Source organism: Cydia splendana, chromosome 12 (assembly GCF_910591565.1).
Source record: "Cydia splendana chromosome 12, ilCydSple1.2, whole genome shotgun sequence".
Classification (NCBI taxonomy): domain Eukaryota; kingdom Metazoa; phylum Arthropoda; class Insecta; order Lepidoptera; family Tortricidae; genus Cydia; species Cydia splendana.
In genome coordinates, this window is record NC_085971.1 from 10,068,718 (window position 1) to 10,094,075 (window position 25,358).

General features: G+C 38.8%; 3 protein-coding genes and 1 long non-coding RNA gene across 4 annotated transcripts in view; 2 read left to right on the plus strand and 2 right to left on the minus strand.

Annotated features, from left to right (window-relative positions):
• Positions 1–25,358, plus strand: part of LOC134795561 (programmed cell death protein 5) — a 487,306-nt gene that overhangs the window by 329,627 nt on the left and 132,321 nt on the right. The window lies entirely within an intron of this gene.
• On the minus strand, positions 1,420–8,626 carry LOC134795795 (uncharacterized). Its single transcript, XR_010144858.1, has 4 exons — positions 8,339–8,626; positions 5,879–5,956; positions 4,803–5,108; positions 1,420–4,453 (listed from the first exon to the last, which is right to left on the minus strand). It is a non-coding gene; the product is annotated as an uncharacterized LOC134795795 (long non-coding RNA).
• LOC134795796 (multifunctional methyltransferase subunit TRM112-like protein) lies at positions 13,084–13,644 on the plus strand. The gene has a single exon (XM_063767729.1). It carries the CDS (start codon positions 13,247–13,249, stop codon positions 13,619–13,621), a length of 375 nt encoding a protein of 124 aa, XP_063623799.1. The 5' UTR covers positions 13,084–13,246; the 3' UTR covers positions 13,622–13,644.
• LOC134795447 (cytochrome b-c1 complex subunit 2, mitochondrial) lies at positions 14,708–23,717 on the minus strand. The gene is made up of 10 exons (XM_063767287.1): positions 23,563–23,717; positions 23,270–23,409; positions 22,454–22,628; positions 19,160–19,291; positions 17,932–18,102; positions 17,443–17,534; positions 17,016–17,113; positions 16,155–16,318; positions 15,321–15,539; positions 14,708–14,908 (listed from the first exon to the last, which is right to left on the minus strand). Exons 1-10 carry the CDS (start codon positions 23,605–23,607, stop codon positions 14,825–14,827), a joined length of 1,320 nt encoding a protein of 439 aa, XP_063623357.1. The 5' UTR covers positions 23,608–23,717; the 3' UTR covers positions 14,708–14,824.

Here is a 25,358-nt window from a genome sequence, read left to right on the forward strand (position 1 = left end):
AACTCATTCAATTTTTTATCTTAGAAAATAAAACACCTGTGAGTTTATTACAAACTTTATTAATTTCTTAAATTGATACTTGGTATATACAAAAACTCATTTATTATAAATAATAAGTGTTCTAAAATGAATATAAAACTAAAATTAACTACAATTAAGATAACTGAAGCTAAAAATTTTGCGCCCTTGGTAGGGTACCCATCACGCAGGCAGCGTTCCCGCGCTGGATTGCTATGGCCAATCTTTGCGCGAGAAAGCTGCCTGCGCGAGGATCACCTGTGGCCTCCCTTAGGAATTTACTGAGCACCTTGTGGAGTCCCCGAGCCCCCCTACCCCATGGACCTAGTGTCTCGACGCCAAAGGCTACATATTCGTAGTATGCGCCGAGACAACTATATTTATTCGCCTTGAAGAGTTCTCGGACGTCAGCCGCCGCCCCGGCCTGTTTGCTGGTGGCTAAAATGTAGGACACCGCCAGCGTATCTGCGCAGGTGGCGTCGTACACCAGCGCCCGGCCCATCCGCCAGGGGATCAACGACATCCCGTCGGGGCGTTTGCCGTCGTCCCTTGCCATCTGGGGCTCCAGAGCCGCAGGGACGTCGGCGCTGACGAGCGCTCTCCTCAGGATGTCGTTGAGCGCGGCATGACGGGATAGGCGGCCGGCGCCCGAGGAGCAGGCGAGTCCGTGGTGGCCAAGGCGATCAACAGGGGCCCCACTAGAGGCACAGCTGTGGTCCACACATACATCGGCCCCGACCCGGAGTCCGATAGCAATTCTGAGTGTTTGGCTCGATGAAAGTGCCGTTGTTGGGTGATGGATAGGCGTGCAGCCATAAAATTAGTAAAATAAAATAATGTATTTACCAATAAACTATGGTATACATATTTACCAGGGGCCCCCGCACTAGGTGAGACCTGGGCTATAACCGCGAAAATCGAAGTTCGCAAATTGCGGGCATTTTTCTCTGTCACTCTAATTACATACACCTTTAATGGAGTAAAAGAGAAAAATCCCCGCAATTTGCGAATTACGGTTTTCGCGGTAGCCCCTCTGTATCGCGGGGAACCATTTAAGGCAGGGGCCTTAAATGGCCTAAGGGGCCCAGAATAACCCACGCTGGCCCATTGTGTATAGTTGAATTATCGAGAAGATGGAATTGCATTTGTAGTGGTTGTATGCTGATAGTACAAGAAAATAGAAAATTCAAATATAGAATGCCTGTAAACAAACAATACTACTACATGTGCAATTCCACGCTCTCGATGATTCAACTATACAGGGGTACACAATGGGCCAGCGTGGGCCATTCTGGGGGCCGCATTTATGCGTTAAAGGGAGCAAGTGATATTGCTATCTCATTCTACCGCATGGCTGCGTCCCTTGGACTGGCCGGCGCTGGCCCATTGCGTACAGGGGCCTTTAGATTTGTACATGCAGTATCTGAATTTAGTTACTTAATATGTATAGCATGCAAGTTACAAAATTACTAAAAATGACACTTAAATATTTGCGTACATTATAAAATATTACTTAGTATAGCTTCTAGCTGTTTCCACGTAGTTAAGTGATTGAAGAAGAGTGTAGGTAAGCTTTTTGGCCTAAATAACTGATCTGTCTTTGATTTGAGATAACAATGCTTTAGCATGGCACTGTAGGTTGAAGCCTTAAGGTGGTCCCCAAATCGTTTACCGAAGGCGGAGAAGACTTCTGGAACAGGTAGGTTAAAGATTCGGTTTTTGAGAAGCGAGACGTAACAAGTCATGAGTGTAGACGATTTGTGTGTAAGCAAAACGATACTGTGCAAAAATAACTGCCGAACAGTCAGGCCCATAGCTTCAGCGTAGAGTTCAGAAGTTGGAAATCGAAAGGGTCATTGTCCAGACTCTGGTCACAGCTAGGAGCCTTGCGTGGTCCCTTCCCGACGAAGTGTCAATTGGGGATTTTAGAACGGCAGTGGGGGCTAAGTTGTCCCAGGCCCTTATTGCCTCTCGGGTCTAGGTGGCACATCTGGCAGTTTAGCTAGCCAGGCTTTCTTGGCCTCATCCAAGCACGCGACCTCGCAGTTTGTTATTTTAAGGATTTTACCTGCGAGATCAGACGTGCTATGGATTGAGGACAAGAATGCCGGCAGAGCAATACTCGATATTTTGCGTGTTCCTAAACCGCCAAACCTAATGGGCAAAGAATCTTGGGTCCAAGCCGGTTCATTAAAATGGACATTCAAAATCGATTCCAGTTGTGACTTAAGGAGACTATCGATAGGTTGGACTAAACTAGCGACTTTCCAGATAGCGCAGCAACGGAGCAAGTACGTAAATTTGGGAACCAACAACAACATTTTAAAATAAATAAGGCCGAATGGCTACTAATTTTGACTAAACGTTCTGAATCTGATCTAAACTCGAAAAACTTTGAAGTACCTGGGCTGCTAAAGAGGGTTCTACGTTTTCGGAAATGTACAATTCACATTTGTCGAAGTCAAGTTTCAGGTCAATGGCGCTAAATTTCTGTATAACTAGGGATAAGTCACGTCGCTCTCCGGATAGCCTGGAAAGAGTAATAATAACGGGAAAAGTTGAAGGCACGACACCTCAGGGCCCTCCTCCTACTAGATGGTGTGCTCAAATTACGGCACCTATGCTATTAAAACTGCACGAGGCCATGCGCTTGGCGGAGAACAGAACCCTATGGAGGAGCCTGGTCTTCAACAGAAGGATATGATGTCACGATCCTCAGTATTGAGGGACCGACTGAAGAAGAGGGATAAGTCTGCCAGAACCGTATTATATGTGAGTCTCCGCTGATGGTGCCGTCGTCCAGGTACCAAACATGCAGTATGAACGTGAGACTATGAATAGCTGAATTAATAGCCAGACTTAATATATGGTATATATATATGTATATATATATATACATATTTGTTCTTATTGCACAATTTGAATACTGAATGTACAAATATGCTGTACCTTTGTTTTTAAACACTGAACTGTACAAAATATATTCTGGTAGAATTTACAAACGGATACACTGTACTCGTTACAAAATCTAACATGTTTGTCTAAAGATTTTTCAAAAACTAATCTTAGAATTAATATATTTAAATAGGATAAGGTAAACACAAATATAACTGTAAAAAGGAAGTAGGAACTAACTGAATTACCGTCACACACTCAACTCAACAGTCGAAATTATATATACCTAGGTCTATTATATACTTTAAGCCGTATCAGCTGTGGGCTGTGTGTGATAGTGTGTGTGTTAATTATTACGCTATGAGCTGATCCTCATTAACCCCTGACGCAGAATGGCTACAGAATCACAATCTCCAAGTTAATACGCATAAAATAAAACTCATTCAGTTAAGACCCTACCAAAACGAACCCATAGATCTAACTTTAACCAAAATAATAAGTTTATGGCAAAAAAAATATTTTTGGTACAAGCTTTTATCGCTGACTGTACTTTTATTCCACGGGCAACTAATACGAGTACTCATCGAGACAATTCTATAAACCCCAAACACAATTAGGTTTCGTTGTTTTATCACAGAGTTCCTATGGCCACCTCCTGTCTCGCGTCTCGCCTTACTTATGTATACAAATTTCCAGCTTCATTGGAAGTCGGGAAGTGGGTCAAATTTAACTTGCAAGATTTGACCCGTACAAACATAGTTACATATAGTCTGTACTAAATATGGTGTGCATTGATACCATCAATGAAAATAGAGTGTATAGAGGCGGATTGTCAAAGTAAATTATGTAGCCACTGTAAATTTACTGCCAATATCTTTCGACAGAAAATTAAAACTGTTAGAACGCCATTTGACTTTGATCCATAAGGCTGATTAAGACGGCGCGCGAAGCGTATATGCGATTTTAGCTACATTGCGGACTGTTGGTTAAGTCCAATTCAACCGCCCGATCGAAAACCGCAATGTAATGGAACTGGCATGCGAGTTGTCGCATCGACTAAATGAGCCCTTTTATTATTTCACTGATATGTGTAAATTTGTTAAATATTGAAATTAACGCCATCTACTCGACTGTAGGCCAAAGGTTATGGCGCCATCGCTCGAAAAGATTACACCATACCTTTGGCCTACTCTCGAGTAGATGGTGTTAATATTAATATTTAACAAGTTTACACATATCAAATACTATTACTTATTCTGTGATATCAGTGAAAGAATAATGATCAAAGTCAAATGGCGTTCTAACAGGTTTAATCTTCTGTCGAAAGATGGCAGTAAATGTAGGTACTGTAGCTACATAATTTACCATGACAGTAACTCTCTATTTAAAATTCTCTTTGATACCATGTTTCAAAGATGGATTTAAAAACAATTTATCTGGTTAAAGTCCTAAGCTACCTATTAGGCAGACTCTTAATAAAGTAAACTCGATTTCACTTTCATGAGCTTCTTCAGCAATTCTTTCTTCGTTGTATTGTAATCTGTAACAAGTAAAATTAATTTAAATGAAACTCCGTAGAAATCTTTGGTCTCTTAAATGCATTCGTACAATGCAAACATAAAGTACATCCGCGGAAAAATTAAAAGATGTATGAGAACCTTTTACCAAGTGGATGAAATTAGGCTTGTTTTAAGCAATGGTATGTATGCAGGCAGAGATTAAAAAGTATTATTTGGTACTATTCCGCCGTATACATCCTTTAAAACGAAGATGAGATAATAATATACTGTGCGTAAATATTAACCAATAACTTTGGAATGAATGTTTCAAACTGCTGAGAGATAAACAAATTTTATTTTAATACGAGTAACAATACCATATTCACTTACCTAGTCTTTTGATTTGCTCGCTGCGTTTTTCGATTATCAGAAGCAAGAACTAGAGCAGCGGTCGGCAACCTTTTAGCAGCCAAGGGCCACATAGTAGTTAAGGAAGTTGACGCGGGCCGCACTTTTGTTAATATGTGTGACTTTAATCAGACATTGTTGTTTGACAATATTACATACAAAATAGCCAGGGGGGCTCGCGGGCCGCGAGTGAGAGGGCCGCTTGTTGCCGACCGCTGAACTAGAGTATCCCTATAGATCCGCCAGGTTGTTTGTCAGCAAAGCGGGGGCGTTTAGCTGGTATTGCCGCTGAAATCAAATAATCCGCATAATTATAGAGGTACTAGCTGCTCACCTCTTTATTAGTAGTATTAGTACCTACCTACTTAAAAATGGAGACCTATAAGCTCTAAAAATCACGGACCGGAAGACGCAGCGTGGGAAGGCCCTCTACAAGATGGAGTTGTATGGGGTCGGCGCGTGACCGGCCGCTGTGGAGATCGTTGAGGGAGTTCTTTGGCCATCAGTGGACGTCTTTCGACTGATATGATGGTTATGATGATGATGAAGCTTTCGGAAACCCGTCGCGCGAGTGAACAAAAATACGTAAATGCTCTACCCATCCATGCAGTATCATACCATGACCGTGCTGTCGTGAACGTATCAAGCATGGAATGTAAGTTAGTAATAAATAAGAGCTCGTCAACATAGGTAGAGTTTTTTTGATACTCCTACAGTCAGCAGCAGATGTTGCTAAGCGGACGAGGTGTTCAAAATTACCTTGATACCATCTTGATACGCACTTATTCTCTTAACAATAAAAGTCGCGTTAAGATCATTTTGAACACCTGGCCCTTATAGTAAATAACCTTATAATCGGTCAAGTCCTATAAATTAAATACCTTTGTACTTAAATTACATACTTCACTGCAGGCTTCACTTATACGGACTCTACTTGTCTGGTCTAATGTATGGTTTTGAACCATAACCATTTCTTATTCGGTGGACAAGTCGCATGCTCAATAGGCAATAGCATTAATTGAGCCAATAACATTTTTTTTTCTCAATTCTACGCTTACCTTTATCCAGTCGAATGCTTATTCCAGATTTCAGACAAGCTTGGCCTGTACTCGTAGATGCAGTAGCTGAAGTTTGTGCTGGAACATTTCACACGTTAAAATTTTAAAAATAAATTACAAACATAGGTACCAACATAAAACATTAATAGTTAGTACCTTCACTTATTTTTATTTGTCAGTCGTAGTTAGCTGTTAACCAAGCAGGTAAGACTTAGACCGTTTAAATACCTTACTTTGAACTTCTTATCTGTTTTATACCGATCTATGTTTTACCTAGTAATAGCTGATACTAATGACCTGCTTGAAGACATGCATATCGGCGTCCGCGTGAGAGCAAATCTCGCATACTACCGAATACCTACATAGTAGGTAAAGAATCCTCAAGTAAACTATTAAAGAGCATGCGAAGACCATCTCCGTATAAATCCTTAAGCGGACGCACACATTTAACCGGTTTCGATGAAACTTGCATGGGGTATGAACTTTAAGATGTTTTGCCCCGTTTCCAATGATACCACACTCGTAGTTCGTACCTATCAATAAGCGAGATTATCATACTAATACGTACACGTACATTAGAACGTTATTGATAAACCGGTTTTGATAAAACTTCCACTGAATAACCTACTAAGTTGAGATAAATGTACCTATGCCAAAAATATTTAATAGAAAAAACCGACTTGTCAAAACAGTCTGAAATGCCATAAATGAATGACGACTGGTCTGGCCTAGTGGGTAGTGACCCTGCATATGAAGCCGATGGTCCCGGGTTCGAATCCTGGTAAGGGCATTTATTTGTATGATGATACAGATATTTGTTCCTGAGTCATGGTTGTTTTCTATGTATTTAAGTATTTATATATTATTTATATCGTTGTCTGAGTACCCACAATTAACACAAGCTTTCTTGAGCTTACCGTGGGGCTTATTCAATTTGTGTAAAAATGTCCTATAATTTTTTTTTTATATATGTAATTTATTGGCTGGCATTTAACTGATCACAGTGATCACCATATATAGTAATCCACTTCGTCACCTCTACCTAGTAGCATTTCGTTTCTGTAAGGGTCGCAGTTCTTACCTAACCTAATATTAACCTTACCCACTTTTATACTCGTAGTAGCATTTCGTTTCTCTAAGAAGCGCTAGTGGCCTAGCGGTAAGAGCGTGCGACTTGCAATCCGAAGGTTCGCGGGTTCAAACTCGGCTCGTACCTACCAATGAGTTTTTCGGAACTTATGTACGAAATATCATTTGATGTTTACCAGTCGCTTTTAGGTGAAGGAAAAAATCGTGAGGAATCCGAACTAATCCCAATAAGGCCTCGTTTATCCTCTGAGTTGGAAGATCAAATGGCAGTCGCTTTCGTAAAAACTAGTGCCTACGCCAATTCTTGGGATTCGTTGCCAAGCGGACCCCAGGCTCCCATGAGCCGTGGCAAAATTCCGGGACAACGCGAGGAAGATGATGATGATGATAATGATGATTTCGTTTCTCTAAGGGTCACAGTTTTATCCTACCTAACCTAACCCACAAAATCGAAATCGCCAAATGTGTACTATGCGTCGTTCAAGAGTTCTGTTCTGATAATCATCAGCAGTTCCACTTCATCAAATGTGACAGTTTTTAATGTAAATGCTTGATTTTCTGATTAAAATACATAAATCTCTGTACGTATGCCTTTAAAATTTGAGGAGTTCTCTCGATTCCTCATGGATCCCATGTTCAGAACTCGAGCTTGACATAAATGTGGCTTAAAAACGTGAGCTATGCGTCGTTGAAGAGTTCCGTTCTTGGCCATCATCAGTTCTACTTCATCAATTGTCACTTTTTTCAATGTAAATGCTTGATTTGTTGTATGCCTTTAATTAAAGATTTGAGGAGTTCCCTCGATTCCTCATGGATCCCATCATCAGTAGGTACCTACTCGAGCTTAACAAAAATGTGGCTTAAAACCTTAACTTGCTTAATAGTAATTTCGAAGACCTATCGAATGATGTGCTTATGTTGATATTTCTCAAGAAAAAAACAATTTTAGTTTCATACGACGACGACCGGTCTGGCCTAGTAAGTATAGTGACCCTGCCTGTGAAACCGATCGGATCCCGGTAAGGGCATTGTATGATGAACACAAATATTTGTTCCTGAGTCATGGGTGTTTTCTATGTATATAAGTATGTATTTATCTGTATAAGTATGTAATGTATATCGTCGCCTAGCACCCATAGTACAAGCTTTGCTTAGTTTTGGGCTAGGTTGATCTGTGTAAGATGTCCCCTAATATTTATTATTTATTTATTTACCTACCCATGGAGTGTATTTTAAACTACGTACCGAAGCGTAAAGTAAGTACATCAACACCACTTAATTAACGTCCATTAAGAGAAACGTGGACAAACTACTTGAGATCTGTGTGAAAACTAAAATACTTTTACCTAAAAGCAAAACTAGCATAATTACCATTTTCACTGTTTGATGTTGACAGAGGTACTCTGGCATGTGAAGATCTGATCTGAATCTGGTTTGCAGCTGAAATTTAAATTATTGTAAAAGAAATAAGGTAGAAGTACTAGTGCTTGACGCTGCACTAGTATTCGACATGGGCACTTTATGTCAAAGTAATATAGGTTAAATTTGAACAGCGAAGATTTTTCTGTATTCAAATTTAATCCTTGTCACTTTGACATAAAGTGCCCATGTCGAATACTAGTGCAGCTTCGAGCACTAGTACTTCTACCTTAATTTAACATTTTTAGATTAAGTACTATTAGGTATAACTCCATACGCCGTGCACCGCAATAACGCGGTTGGGAGCGGCAATTTATCCAGAAAAAAAAAAGATCTTCATGGACTTTCCATGTGCGACGGTAATCGCTTATTTACAGGTGATTCGTGTCCTCGTTTGCCTCCTATATAACTTATATAGAAAAGCCTATGTTTATTTTAATATCCTTATATCTTATAGTTCTTGAGTAAAATGGCTGTGATCTACGGACGGACGGACGGGCGGACTGACCGACGGACATGACGAAACTATAACGGTTTCATTTTTGCCATTTTGGCTACGGACGGAACCCTGAAAACGATCACAATTCGGACTAACCAATTCGAAGAGAAACGTGGGTAAACTGAGGGCCTCTCGCGAAACACGTTCGCCGTGTTACTTCTCTGTCGCACATACGTACGAATTTACAAGTGCGACAGAGAGGCAACACGTCGAACGTGGTTCGCGGTAGGCCCTCTGAAGTCTGTGTGAAAATACTTTTAAAGATAACTAGCATAATTACCATTTACCTACACTGTTCGATGTCGATGGTCTGGCATGTAAAGGTTTGCACCTGAAATTTAAAATTCTGGTGAAAAATTATTTTAATATTTTTAACATTAGGACATGATGTCACGATCCTCAGCATTGAGGGAACGACTGATGATGATGAGATGATCTATTTTTTATGGGTAATCAAATATACCTACTGTTACTGTCTGTCTTTCGGGGCTCCCTGAGGATGGGGGCCCTGGGCACGAGCCCCGTGTGCCCTTATGGGAAAGACGTACTGACTTATATATTAAACCACTTATTCATAAAACTTAGCATCTACCTTTGTTAAATTTGTCCCTTTCTAACAAACACAAATGACAAAATGACAAAAGCGTTTATGAATAATGTCATAAGAATACTGTTGTTGAAATTGAAATAAGTACCTTCAATTCAATCTCTCATAGCATAGCATACTTAGTACCTATTGATTGAAGTTTCTTGTTAGATGGACATTGTTTCCATCAAAAAATAGGTAGGTAATACTAATAAGTAATGAAAAATAATGAAATAGCTGTAAGTACCTACTCTGGACTGGAATAACCGTGATGTGCACAAAAACAGGCCAATTCGAATTCATACACTGAAATCAGAATAATAATTTATTTTAATCATCATCATGCATTCATTGTTAAATTTAGTCATCGTGCGTCTTGCCCGCACCAATACATGTACGGAAAAGTACGATATTTGAATGACATTAGTTAGATGTCATTATGATCCAACCTCACAAACACCCAATTATATGACAAATTGTTTACAGTACCTATATTAGGTACTCAGTAAAATTCCTCCTCCTTAGAAGGTAGGTAGTGTATGCCGTTTATACATGTTTTAGGGTTCCGTACCCAAAGGTTAAAAGCGGGACCCTAATATTACTAAGACTCCGCTGTCCGTCCGTCTGTCTGTCTGTCTATCACCAGGCTGTAGCTCATGAACCGTGATAGCTAGACAGTTGAAATTTTCAAAGATGATGTATTTCTGTTGCCGCTATAACAAGGAATACTAAAAACAAAATAAAATAAATATTTAGTGGGGCTCTCATATAACAAACGTGATTTTTTTGCCGTTTTTTGCATATGGGCACGGAACCCTTCGTGCGCGAGTCCGACTTGCACTTGGCCGGTTTTTTAAATTATAATATTAGGTCTTGGTACAAAGTTTGTTTGGGGTTAGCTGGATGAAGGGATAACTTCATCTTTATAATTTAAAATGTATCTGTTGCTGTGCTGGACTGTTTTAAACTTACCTACGATAAAATGTTTATTACTTACCTAATCACTTAGTGCTACTTGCACCATACCACTAACCCGGGGTTAACCGGTTAAACCATTAACCTAGTGTCAAATTGTACTGGTAACCATGGTTACTCTAGGTTGAATCAGTTAACCCCGGGTTAGTGAATGGTGCAAGTGGCCCTGTGGGCTACAACTAAGGCTAATTACTAATTATGGCTAATAGAAAGTTACCTCGTCTACTTGCAGCATGTTGAGGAAATTCTCATAATAATTGGTATTCCGACAGTGGAGGTGCGGAAAGATTTAACTTTGGATAGGCTCTTTTTAGGGTTTTGTAGTCACCTAGAAACCCTTATAGTTTCGCCATGTCTGTCTGTCCGAGGCTTTGCTCCGTGATCGTTAGTGTTAGAAAGCTGCAATTTGGCATGGGTACATACATCATGCATTGCGGCAGCGATAAATTAAAAACTATAAAAAAAATTTTTTGTTCCAATAGCGTGGGGTACCGTTGGATAGGTCTTTCAAAACGAATAAGGAGACCCTTTTTTGATATAGTAAATTTTTCGGAAATAATCGCTCCAAAAGAAAAAAAATATGTGCCACCCCTGTAACTTTTGAACCATGGGTCCAAAAAGTATGACAAAAATCGTGAAACAAAAGCTTAATAAATAATTTCAATGAAAACTACTTATAGCAAACATGATCGGTCCAGTCGTTTTTGAGTTATTGCTAAAAATCTCCTTTTTCTTAGTAAAAAGACGTACAAAGCGCTGCAAATAGGTACTCCCTGTAATTTATAATGTACCTACATGATACTTACGAATATCCCCCGTTTGGCCTATTTTGACAGAATCGTAACTACGAAACTCTACACTGAGCAATTGAGCATGGCTCGACATGTAGCTTATTTTCTGTCTTGCCAAAGTCTCTCCGTTCAAAATGATCGCCACAAACGTGACGAATCTTCTGCAACTTTTCTATGGGTAAATGAACGAGATCTTCTTTTCCAGTCTAGCTTATCTAACCCAAGTTATACATCTGTAAGCAAAGTGGTTTTGGCTTCCTTTTCATTGTGTACTGTAAACATAATATTGAGGGACACAAATGATGCAAATTAAAATAAGTATTGCAAACATAAGAGGAAGATAGTAGTAGTAAGTATGTGCTTTAAAGTGATTGCGACATTTGGGTTCATGCAGGACTACTTTCAGATAACTAAAATATGAAATTGAATAACACGTAAGCTTTTATAGTAATAAAAGGTCATATTTGAAAAAGGAATGGAGATTATACAGATTCGATGATGATAAACAACGTGCGTTGTGATGGTCTAATAAGTACCCTGTGCCCTAACTATTAGAAGAGACTTACAGGTAGCAAACATAGCAAATTCAAATAATTCACCGCATAAGTAGCAAATAATATTTTTAGGAATTTATAAATTGAAATAGACGTCATCTTTGAATGCCTGGGAAGTATTTGACCAACAACTTTGATAACTAGAGACTGATGACCCCACAGTCAAACTCATTGTTGAGTTTTGCTGGGCTATGACTATTTTGAAGAATACCTCTGTATTTTATTAAATAAATAAATAAATAAATAACATTTAGGGCGAGCAATACGTGCTTGTTCCTCCTATTACGGAGTGGCGGAGACCGGATTCGAACCGGCGTCTCGGTCGGTCTTTAGCTTGTTACGCGGCTGATAAATCAAAATGTTTAATAAAATAATTTGATTTGTTCCCTGGTAGTTGTATTTCGGAACTTGTAGACTTACCGCTGTTCATCCTTGAGAAATTTGGCAAAGAATCCTCCTCGAGTGATTTCTCAGACACCGCATATTTCACAATATCGGTTTTTGCCGGCCATTGTACTATTTTACAACAGTAGGTACGGGTTTCTGTTTCAAATCACCACAAAACTCAGGAGAAGCAAACTCAACTTTAGAAAACTGTTATTATTTTGCAAAATTTGCACACGAATTATGTCAATTTTGTATTTCAAAATGGTTGCCGCTCGTATACGCATAATGTCAAGTTGGCATTTCAACAGTGCTGCCGCCAATGCCACGCCGCTGAACTAATTATGACAAATATCTTTGCTATACGTTTGTTCGTAGTAAGAGAGTTTCTCGCCACTGCGTTAATGATTACATTTATAAATCCATGAATACATTAGCGTAGTTATACTACAGAAATATAAAATTTGGTAGGTGCTGATAAATAATAATATTTTTAGGATATTGGCTAATTTTAATTCGTTTTTACTGATAATTATTTACTATTATTGGTATTTAAAATAGAAAAATCGTAATGCATTTTCTTTTACTTAATGACGAAGGTGCAGCATTACCATTATAGCCTACACTGATTGTTCAGAAACCATATAAATTAGTGATAGTCACACTATATTTAATAAAAATATTCCGTAACCACATCAAGAATATTAAGTCCTTGGTTACAAATTTTAATGAAATTCTTAATTATATCTACATATATCAGGTAAATCCACAAAAACTAATATTGAGCCCCAAATAATTGTTAAACTGTATTCGCAAAACGTTAATTTCGAATGTAAGCTAAATAAAATTCAATAATTATTGTCAATGTCAATTGGACGTCAAGTGTCAAAACTCAAAATTGGCGAGGCCGAGGCATCGAGGCAATAAGCAGGTGGAATTTAATTCAGATTATTTTTATTATTACTTGATTAAGTGTTATAAATAAAATACTTATGAGGTTGAAGTTGTAAACTTAACTATCGTATTTATCTAAATAATAATTTTATTGTAACCAGAACAGCAAAGTACACAATGAAGCTTATAACCCACAACATGTTAACGTCGAAATGCTTAAAAGGTGTTACAACCGGCTATCCACTTGCTATAAGCGCTACAGATGTTAAGATTACAGAAGTCGATTTTAATCCAGAATTCGTATCGCGTGTATTACCAAAATTGGATTGGCAAGTGTTATGGAATGCAGCTGATAGTATAGGACACAGTGAAGGATTACCTAAAACACTAGAAAATACAGAGGGGGACCAAGAGTTTTTAAAGAAAGCTCATCGAGTTTTACTAGAAATTGAAGTGGAAGAAGGTCACCTGACTTGCCCGGAATCAGGCAGACAATTCCCAATCACAAAAGGTATCCCTAACATGCTGCTAACAGAAGCTGAAGTACAATAAAAAAAGTTATTATAATAAATATGTGTTTCTTTATCCTACCCTTTTTATGGATCCATGTGTAGTACCACCAAAGCGAGTTGGTGGTAACTACTGGGAATTATTTTTCCTAGTAGAACAAAATAAATAATAGTAGTCACCTGCAATAATATGTTACACAATGAAGGCTGCAATAATATCTGACACTATTGTGTTTGTAGAGCCATAAGAGCATGTGACATATTTTTTTGGGCTTTCGAAGTAATAATGTAATGTAATAATCCTTTATTCGAAGAGTAACATATTACTGCATGTGACTGTACTACCATACAGAAACAACACTTCCTACAAAACCGAAGTTTGACAGCGATTCAGGGACAAATCATGTTATCCTTTTGTAATGTATGGCACTATCCCTTTCAGCTATTTAGGGTTGTCAAAATTCAAGTGATTATCTTGTGTGGTCGTGAACACGAAAGGACGTCAAGTGGTGCCAACCTTAATATTTGCTTGGAGCAATCAATCCTGAGCTGTGTTTGCCTAAAAGGAGGAGTGTCTCCCCACTGCTAGTGCTAAAACCCAGAAGTTACCACTGGTAACTAATGGGAATAACCTAGTTTACCAGAATTATAAGTTTTCAGTTGTTTGCATACCCTTTTACTTATCTCCTTGCACTATTTTTACATGCCTCTATTTGGCTGAATGATTGACTGGTAGAGAACACCATTAGGCATTAAGTCCGCCATTTGTACATTATATTTATGTTTTGTGAAATAAATAAATATATTCCTCATTAAGTTATTTACAATGGTTGTCTTTATCATTGTAAAAAGTTGTCTCACTACACCTTATAAAACAAAGCGTCTATTTGTTTGTTTGCGATTAACTCAAAAACTACTGAACGGATTTTCATGCGGTTTTCACCTATCAATAGAGTGATTCTTGAGGAAGGTTTAGGTGTATAATTTGTTAACCCATGCGAAGCCGGGGCGGGTCGCTAGTTATCTAATAAATTTAATAACAGATATAAATTTAATGTATTGTTGAAACTACTAAATGTTCTACTGAACTAAATAGAGTTTCTGTTAAAAAGAAATAAAACAGTATACCTATAACAAATCATTTATTTATTTAGGAAAACAATAAATAACTCCATGATTACTAAGATGTTCTCATTAAATATCGTTTCAAAACATTACACATTTTCTATGGTGGTATAGCACTATCTTATAGTTCGTCGACGTACGGAGTGAAGGCCAGGTTTCCGACGGAGGCCATCGCGAGCGGGCTCTTAGCGGCAGCCGCAACAGCCTGAAACGCAAAACAGAAATTGTTAAACCTTTGAATGCCAAGAATTCATAAAGCATGAAGCATCGCCATTTGTTGTACCGTCACAGACTTTAATTGGTCATCCATCTAAGGTTCAAGCTAATTTGGCTGTCAATACTAAATAATAGCACTACCATACAGAAAGTACACCTCCTTTCCTACAAAACCGAAGTTTGACAGCGATTCAGGGACGAATCATACTATCCCATTCTTATTTATGGCACTATCCCTTTCGGCTATTTAGGGTTGTCAAAATTCAAATCATTATCTTATCTGTGGTCGTGCACGCAAAGGGACTTCAAGATGTGTCAACCCTAATAATTCTTCGGAGCAATGCTGAGCTGAACGGAGCCGAGTTTGCCCGAAGTTAGGAGTGTCTCCCCACTGACATTACCTGTGCAACATCTGAAGCCGTAACTTGTTCAACAGCGCCAGCCAGCTCGGCGGGGTGCCTGGCCGCGCCGGTGAGCAGGCCCTGCGCGGCGATGGTCTCGGCCAGGTTGGTCCCGTCGTCGGCCTCGCTCAGCAGCTGCACCTTGAGCTGGGCCTTGGCGGCCTTCACTGCGTCGGCGGATGCCGGCGAGCGGATAGCTGTGGCTACTGCTTTGATGGCCTGAAATTATAATGTTATATATACATTTTTCGTATTAAGGTTTAATGTTTTATATACAGGATGCCCAATAGGCAGATGCATAGAACAACAAGTGCGAGTCGGACTCGCCCACCGAGGGTTCCGTACTTTTTAGTATTTGTTGTTATAGCGGCAACAGAAATACATCATCTGTGAAAATTTCAACTGTCTATCACGGTTCATGAGATACAACCTGGTGACAGACAGACAGACGAACAGTGGAGTTTTAGTAATAGGGTCCGGTTTTTACGATTTGGGTGCGGAACGCTAAAAAGGCATAAATGAAAGTCGGTGGTTTTCACAGGGCATTCAAAACGTGTTAGAGTGAGCGTTCAAACCGAACTGGGTCGAAAATCGGCGAAGACACCACACTCGGCACCACTGGGAGTATAAAGCTACTACTGGCGTCTGGTTGCCGCTGTCTGGGCGTTGCGTACAGCGTTTGACCGGGAACCAGGGCTATAACCGCGAAAATCGAAGTTCGCAAATTGCGGGCATCTTTCTCTGCCACTCTTATTACGCCTTCATTGGAGTAAAAGAGAAAGATCCCCGCAATTTGCGAATTTTTCGCGGTAGACCCCCAAGGCTTTTTCTTACCTGCGCGGCCTCATCCTTAGGCACGGTCAGCACGGCGCCGAAGAGTCCGTTGTCGGAGTAGGCCACGTTGAAGCCGGCCGCCGCGAACGGCCCGATGTTGCCGATGGCCCTCGCGAGCACAGAGTTGTCTGCGCCCCACTTGGTTAAAGGACCGTTGCCCAAGGCTAAAACCAATTTTACGAATGTATCTAGCATATAAAACAGAATGAATGAGCGCTGGCGGCCTAGCGGTAAGAGCGTGCGACTTTCAATCCGGAGGTCGCGGGTTCAAACCCTCGTAACAATGAGTTTTTCGGAATTTATGTACGAAATATCATTTGATATTTACCAGTCGCTTTTCGGTGAAGGAAACACATCGTGAGGAAACCGGACTAATCTCAATAAGGCCTAGTTTTATCCTCCGGGTTGAAAGGTCAGTTGGCAGTCGCTTTCGTAAATACTAGTTCCTACGCCAATTCTTGGGATTAGTTGCCAAGGGGACCCCAGGCCCCATGAGCGGTGGCATAATGCCGGGACAACGCGTGGAAGATGGATGGTATCATAGAAAACATCGCACCTAAGGTATTTGAATTGGAGAATGGTAGATTATTTTTACGCGTAATAACATTCGCTACTATTAAAAGCTGTAATTACAGCAAAATGACATTATTTTGAAATCAAAATGTATGTTCGAATTGGCCTCAAGGTCACTGAAGTGTCTAAAGGGGCCCACTGATTAACAGTCCGCCGGACGGTATCGGCCTGTCAGTTAGAACGAAATTTGACAGTTCCGAACAACTGACAGGCCGATACCGTCCGGCGGACTGTTAATCAGTGGGCCCCTTTAAATTTCTGAAAGTTGATTGTTGATACTTGATTTACCTTTGGCAGCGACGGCGAGGGCGAGAGACTGCGGGGTGCCGGCCGGGGCGCCCTGCAGCCCGAGGGCTACGTGCACGAGGTCTCCGCCGGTCTCCTTCCTGAAATGAACGATATTTTATTAGGAAAATATGAAGAAAAATATTGATTTCTTAAGATAAAGATTCAAAATACAACATCTGCCTCTTTATAGGCATCTGGGCACTTACAGGATATGGAAGTGACGTTTTCTATTTAGGTAGTTATGTATGACGTCACCTACTTCTACAAGCTTTGGTTAGTTTCAGACCGTTGGTCTTACCTAAATTTTTTTTAACAAAAGAATATGTGACTTTCCACAGGAAAGGGAAAGGGTCCGTAAACTGCACACGAAGCATAAGGACCCTTCTCTGATGTACAGCCACATATTATAAGCAATGTTCAAACTCACCTCAGTTCTCCGCCAAAGTACTTGCCAGCTTCGCCTTTAGCGTCTGAGGAAGAGTTCAGCTTCAGAGACTGAGCGATCATAGTGGCGATTTCCTAAAACAATACATTTAATTAAATCAGTTGTTTTGGAGTACGGTCAGCCAAGAAAGTGGTTTACCACTTTTCGACTCTATCAATCAGATAATAGAGTCGAAAAGTGGTAAACCACTTTCTTGGCTGACTATACCTACCTAGACAAATTTAAATCATGTTGACAGTTACGGAAACATAGATTCTGTCTGATTCATACCTTACGAAAAAAGTGTTTTTTTTTACTATTACATAACATTGTGTCTTAGTTTAGCCTTCTTAAAGATAAAAATAGGTAGATATGTTTTGCCTAGTAACTTAAGAGTAGCTTGATCTACTCCCTAAACTTGTTTGTTCACTTGGACCTCGAGGATTTGGGAGCACTTTATGAACTGAAGTCTGTAGTCTAAATCAGACCTACCTTGCTCTCGCCGACTACGGCCACAGCGCAGCGCGCCGGGGTGAGGGTAGAGGCGGCATAGTGCTGCAGAGACTCGGAAGAGATCTTGCCGATCTTCTTGGGCGAGATGAACAGCGAGTTGCCCAGGCCTCTGCGGTACGCTGCTTTGTGGAGAATGTCTACGGCGCGCACCTTTCATATAAAAATATATATAACACTTTAAAATATATACTTGGGTGTTTTACCCTACATTAGAGAACGTTAGTTAGTTAGTTATACCACAGAATAATGAATAGTACTACCGTACAGAAAGGAAACTTCCTACAAAAACGATGTTTGACAGCGGTTCAGGGTCGAATCATGCTGTCCCTTTCTAGTTAATGGCACTATCCCTTTCGGCTATTTAGGGTTGTCAAAAATCAAGTGATTATCTTATCTGTGGTCGTGCACGCAAAAGGAAGTCAAGTGGTGCCAACCCTAATAATTGCTCGGAGCAATGCTGAGCCGAGCGGAGCCGAGTTTGACCGAAGTCAGGAGTTTCGCACCCCTGGTTATACTGGGCTATTTCCGCAAGACGACAACCATTGTGCCTATTTTGCGTGAAAACGAGGTAGCACTATTCTAGCCACCCCAGCTCCTCCATGAAACCTAGCAGTGTCTTCAGGTTGCTAACTGCCTCCTTCAGTGTGCACGGAGTCCCTAGAGGTATTGGTTCCTGTATACTTCCACCTGTTTACAGTGTAGGAGAATATGTTTTGCTGTTTCTTCTTCTTCCATGAACGCTCTGCACATGGGGGCGAGCATTAGATAACGTTTTGCGCCGTCTACTATTCAATGTAAAATACAGCATAGCATAATAAAATACGCTATGTAGAATCAAAACAAAGACACAGTCATACCATCCTTTTCACAAATCTGTTCAGAACATTTTCAACCTCATGCTCGTGTACCTTTATTGTGGCAGTGAGAAATCTAAACTTTGATATAACTTAGGTATCTTGTACCTTTAAATGAGCAGTTCTTGTATTTATATAATTTTAGGGGATCTCGGAAACGGCTCTAACGATTTTGATGAAATTTGCTATATGGGGGGGTTAGGGGCGAAAAATCGATCTAGCTAGGTCTTATGTCTGGAAAACGCGCATTTTTGAGTTTGTCTCCCAGATATTACTCCTAATTAGAATAACAATTAATTTGAACTTGTTCATGAAGAAATTGTGATTTTCATGTAGGCAAAAATTATAATTACCTGAGGCGCGAGGGCAACAATGTCGTATTTCAGGCGGGGCACGTTGTCGCTGAGCTCCCACGGCCTGAACTCCTGGCTGGAGATCAGGTTTTTCAAGCACTCCAGAGCAGGGCTCAAGTTATCTTTTGATGTCTAGGGAGAAAAGAATATATTATTGTTGGAGGGTGGCTACTGTAAAGGCTTTGTCAACAATTTCAATGGAGAACAATTGTCGTCATTTTACATTAAGGTGGATGTCTAGGGATGGGATGCCGATTATCAGCCAAAAGATGGCGTCAGTGTGCACGAATTGTGGATTTTCACCGTTTCTCCCAAAATATAAACAGTTTCATAAGATGTGTTGATATTGGCGAAAACAATAAAAAATATTACGTCCAAATCGAAACATGTTATACTCAACAGTGTCTAATCTAAATAATCAGAGAATAAAACTGCAAAATATTGCAATATCTTGCATTCACGCACACTCACATACCTAAAGTTAGTGTCTAATGTCAGTAGATTTGTAATGTTACAGTAAAGTAACCTAGAGGGCGCAGTGCGGCGCATGAATATTTTTAGGAAGAACAATTTAGAATTTAAATTCTTATTTGAGACATTGACAAGTAACTTAGAACCAACTGATACGTATTTTCAGACGTTGATTGTCATGTGCTTGTGGCACCCACAACATCTGTTTTGAATAAATTTTAGCTAGAGTATCAATGAATCTGGGTTCAAATCCCGACGGTGCTTAATTTTTTTAATTTTTTATTATTTTATAAAAAGTTTTATAGATTATATGTTTTTATTCTTATTATCAATTGAAAATGACGCAAATTATTTTACCTAAAATTACAAAAACGCTTTTAATGTTAGCTTAGTACAGTCGCCATCAGATATATCGGGGCGGATAAGGCGCTCACAAATATCTGAACACGCCTACATTGTCAAGGCGTTAGAGTGCGTGTTCAGATATTTTTGAGCATCTCGGCCGCTCCGATATATCTGATGGCGACTGTACTAACACTACTAAGTAAGCTGGCGTGTGAGTCACATTTCTGGGGAAGTAATGAGAAACAGAAAAAAACAGAATAGTGTTCTTTAAACACAATATAATATTGTGATTATGATGGGATGCGAACTCGTTTATTTGCCTATATATGGTTGCACATAGAAGCGCTGGTGGCCTAGCGATAAGAGCGTGCGACTTTCAATCCGGAGGTCGCGGGTTCAATCCCCGGCTCGTACCAATGAGTTTTTCGGAACTTATGTACGAAATAATAATTTGTATTTCGCTTAGATCCCCACGTTACAGGCTAAACCTAGTGTGGGGATCACTGTAGGTACTGCCCCTCTGTAATTCAAGTTGTCAAATAAATATACATATTTAGAATTTTTAGAATTTTAGCTTTATGTAGTTTTTAATTTTAGTTTATATATTTTTTTGTTTATATTACATATTGTATTTCCTACTAAACTTTTCGTATCATTAGCATCTGTTCTTCAATTAAAAAATTTTTTTTTTTAAATATCCATTGATATTTGCCAGTCGCATAAGGTAATAAAAAGCAAAATAAAAAGAAAAATAAATAAATAAAAACAAAAATAATTCAGTCCTTGTTCGTGATTTGAACTCTGCAACGCTGTTCAACTTAGACTTATACTCAATAGCTAGAAGCCACTAGACCATTTGACCATAGTAGATCCGGGCGAAACATGCCTTCTTATTTAAGTAACCCATTACTGTCAAAAATATCAAGTTTGAAATAGAATTTTTCATTGTCGACTTACCGACATCCGAACGTTGCGAGCATGTTGCCTTTTCAAACCATTTATTTGGCAACGTCGCCCGGGGAATAACTAGAAATCTTCTAAAAATGTATGTCCTTTTATATTTTGATATTTATGATTATAAAAATATGTCGATTTTCTATGCTGCAAATTGATTAAATTATTGAGAGAAAAATGCTTGCAAAGAAAACAAGAAATATCCGTTTTCATTTCTCATGCTTTGAAAGAGGGTCATTGTTATTCTAAAAGTTGTGCAGAAAATGATACGTTTCTGCACTAAAGCATTTTTGGTTCCAATTCCAAGTACAATTTTTTTACGATAAGCAATTGAAATTTGGGTATAAATGGATTTTTCATATAATTTCCATTCTGATATTTGACTCCCCATTCCATAAATAACGATACTTTTGGCTAAATTGTTAATTGAAAGTATCCTAAAAAAATACTATAAAAACTATTTATACTTAGTCATGTTTTAAAAAAAGCACATGCATTTTACTTTCCTTGTATGCGAAGTGTTTAACTCGGGTGAAAGGTATCATTTCTGCCGAGGTGATCATTGATGATTTCGGCAGAAATGATCCCTTGGTTAACAATCTACTATTGTTATGCGCAAGCAGAACATATAGAATCTTGTTTATTTACAAGAAGATGACATTTTGCTCCCAATATATATTTTTGAGAAAAATATAGCTACTTTAGTTTAAAAATCATTGTAAGAATAAATATAGGCTTCCAGAGAACATTTATTTATATTTCTGCCGAGACGAACACAGAATTCACAAGGCTTTTCGGTGGACAACCGTTACGCGAATGATTGTTTGGACTGACCTTTAATTCTATTAAATGTATAGTTATATAAATGTATTTTAATATATAATATAAGTTATATTACATCTGGGAATAAGATTATATCAGAAAAAGGAGACTCTTAAATGAGTATACTCATAACATGCTTTGTGCATTAAATTTATCTCCCTCTATTGAGTGAAGATAAAACAAAATACACAGGTAACCTGTGTTCCGGTTTTAAAATGCCATCTGTTACTCCTTTGATAAATTAAAAATCATTGCTTGTCAAAGAAGTCACCATGTTAGAATTACACCTATACTATAAGCATCACTCACACAAACAAGCAATGGGGCAAAATTTTACTAATTTTCAAAGGCTTTTTTCTTGAAAATATTAATCAATTTCTAGTATTTTGTTACTTTGGCGCAGTAAGAAATATATATACTACCCAAACATTACGTATTCAAGTGAAGACACTCTACAGAATAGTAGTGAGTTAACAAGAAAGTTTGTATGAAATTCGAGCAAGTAGAACCACCTTAAACAGCAGAACAAAAAAAAGAAAAAAAAAATGTAAAAAGATACCATTACTAAAGGAACAATAATAAAGGCTATGAAAGCTGTGAAGACACTAAATGTGGCTTAAATCTAGCCTAGACACTAGAGTTTTGTCACCCTTGGATTTTTTTAGTATTTGACATGTATATGAATTTAATAATCTTCCTCACCTCAAGTGTGTAATAGATGAACTCGCGGTCACCAGAGCAAGTGACAGAGGCTCCAAGCTGGGCCAGTTTACGAGCAACAATGAAGCCACTGGCGCACCCGGTGCTCTGTCCAGCTGCTGTGCGCAGGACATGGGTCAGACCGAGCTCAGTTGGAGCCTCAAATCGGGAGCCAGCCCTATAACATTATCAACTTGTTAATTTACAATCCAAATTATAATTTTTAATTTTATTGAGCTCAGAAATAAGATGATAAAAAAATGATCTGACTAGGTAATTTGCAGGGACAAGTTTTACGATGATTTTGCCCTCTGCAAGCCAGCAAACATGAAGGCACAAAAGTATTGATTTTAAAATATAAGGCTGCTTTTCCACTAGAGCTAAGCCAAGCTATGTTTTCTACAAGTAACACATAGCTGCTTATGAAGTAGCTTTAGAATGTGAAATGAGACTTAATCACATGCACTTAGTTTTGTTATTGGCCCAACATATTGATTTCAAACATCAGGCCAAATAATAAAAGTGCAAGTAATTAAGTTTAGTTTTACATTTATATTATACATATAATAATTGTGTTAGTTTAAATTAATATAGCTTAGTCCAACCAATCTTAGAGTTAGGTTGTTCTACAACAATAGTAGGTATGCTGTTCAACAGTCCATCAGTCAGATTCACCATCCCATGTTTTTAACTTTTTCTAACACTAAACATGCTTTAACCTTGAAATTTTCTAACATTTCTCAAGTTAACCATGACCACCTAGAACTTGACTTGTATTTTAACAAAGTCATAATAATATAATCATAGGAAAATCCTTACTTGAAGGCTACAGTCACCCTTGTGACTGGAGACCCGTTGTCTAAAGCAGCAACGAATGTGTTGTTCTGGGACTTAGCGAACTGTAGGGTAGCAGCAGGATGCCTCACGGCAGCCTGAGCGGCCTGAGCGTAACCTCTCACCTGAAACACATTTATCTATTATTTCTGCTGCTGTCTATCTAAAATAATCGTAGGTAAATCTTTTACATAACAGGCATTTGACAGCTAGGTACTAAGGTGAACATTACAGGCTAGAAGTTCTATATAGAGTCATAATCATGTGGTGATATTTACCCCAGCGTGACGAATTATGGAGTTTTTCAGTGCGTTTGATGCCATTTTGCCAAAATTTTAAGGTTTTCGGGCACTCACACTGGCAGTGGCACGACCACCAAATCGATCGAAAAATACGATTTTTAATTTTTTGACAGTGCCTGTCAGATGTGTTGTTTGGATTCGTAGATTTTAAGCAAGCTGATTAAATTAATAAAATCCACATAAAATCTATAGCCCCCTACAGACTATGCGCGTGAATCGCGGGCGAAGCCGCGAACGCGAGTGTGGAGTCGATTCGCTGTCTGCGAAAATCGACGACACACTCGCGTTCGCGGCTTCGCGCCGCGATTCGTGCACGAGTGTGGAGGGGGCTTATTAATTTATTAGAGTATGCTCTAAAACTAGTAGAAATTTATCCAATCATTTCGTTTCAAGGCAAGTTAATTGAGATTTAAACAGAGGGCCTACCGCTAACAATGAAAAACCGAAAAATGTTGTAAATTTGCCCCTCTATCGCTCTCATTCAGATTATCAAGAGCGATAGAGAGACAGGCATCGATTTTCGACTTTTCGATGTTGGTGAGAAATGGTGGAAAGCCCTAAGGTCGTACGCCCTTTATACATGCCACTGAACGTGTTTTAAGAAGTAGCTTAAATAGCATATTTGACAAAACATGTGATCGCTTCGCGTGGTCACTGACATTTCTCTACACACTTGACAGTTTTGTTTACCGCCAATTTTGCTGTTTTAGTTGTTGTTGTGTTAGAAAAATATTAATTTGTTTTATGTGATGACGGAAAGAAACCGACACCGATAATTGTGTACGTGTTAATTATTTGATTCTACTCGTATATTCTGTAATAACTAGGTAACACACTGACACTGGTCTAAGCTTAGCTGAAACCGTTTTCATTTGTTTAGTATGCGTGGCTTATTTGATATTGCACTGGTTTTGTGTGTGATTATTTTTCCTGCACTGGATGTACTTAAAGGGCTAGTACGAAGAATATTTTTCTATTTCCTAGTTGCTTTTGTGTGGTTCATTTCAAAATATCGAAGTGTTCTCCTTTTAATCTTTTTGTGTAACCTATAACAGTTTTATTTTGCAATGACTGCTAATTTTGATCTCATCTTATTAGATTTTAATGTTATGACGCGTAAGGAACAACGTAAGTCTTAAAAGAAATCATTTCAAAGCACATATAGAGTAATTATTTTAAAAAAAATTATGCTTTTGACTAAAACAGTTACTTATGTGTTTTTATCAAGATGATTCCTAGCCAGGTTTTCTTTGACATAAATATGATTTGATTGATAAGTGTTCTGTGTGATTTGTATGCTTCAATGTGTAAAGGCCCCTGTACACAATGGGCCATCGCCGGCCATTCTGGGGGACGCATTTATGTGTTAGAGAGAGCAAGTGATATTGCTATCTCATTCTACCGCATGGGTGCGTCCCTTGGACTGGCCAGCGATTGCCCATTGTGTACAGGGTGTATGCTTCTGTGGGCCACTTTACTATTGTTTCTTGCAATTTTTTATAATTCATATTCAAGTCCTTTAACTTGAAAGTTAAGCCTTTAGAAACCAATTTACCTTTATTACTCCTTAATCTCACACTTTGTAAAAACAAATATGGTCTAATACTCTAACCATGAAGCCTCATATAGGGTAATTGCGTCAGTTTACCGTCCAATGTCAGTTGACGGATTAGTAAATAATACATTTCATTTATAATTTGCTACTAGCGAAATATATTTTTTATGTAGATAGATAAATTGTTTAGATATTAAGGATGCAATAGGTCCAAATT

Excerpts from the sequence above, each read along its gene's own strand:
- LOC134795796 (XM_063767729.1), top strand. The coding sequence starts at position 13,247 with ATGAAGCTTATAACCCACAACATGTTAACGTCGAAATGCTTAAAAGGT.
- LOC134795447 (XM_063767287.1), bottom strand. The coding sequence starts at position 23,607 with ATGGCATCAAACGCACTGAAAAACTCCATAATTCGTCACGCTGGG. Across the intron at positions 22,629-23,269 it reads AGGGTGACTGTAGCCTTCAA|GGCTGGCTCCCGATTTGAGG; the intron begins GTAAGGATTTTC and ends ATAATGTTATAG. Across the intron at positions 19,292-22,453 it reads TCATCTATTACACACTTGAG|ACATCAAAAGATAACTTGAG; the intron begins GTGAGGAAGATT and ends TTTTCTCCCTAG.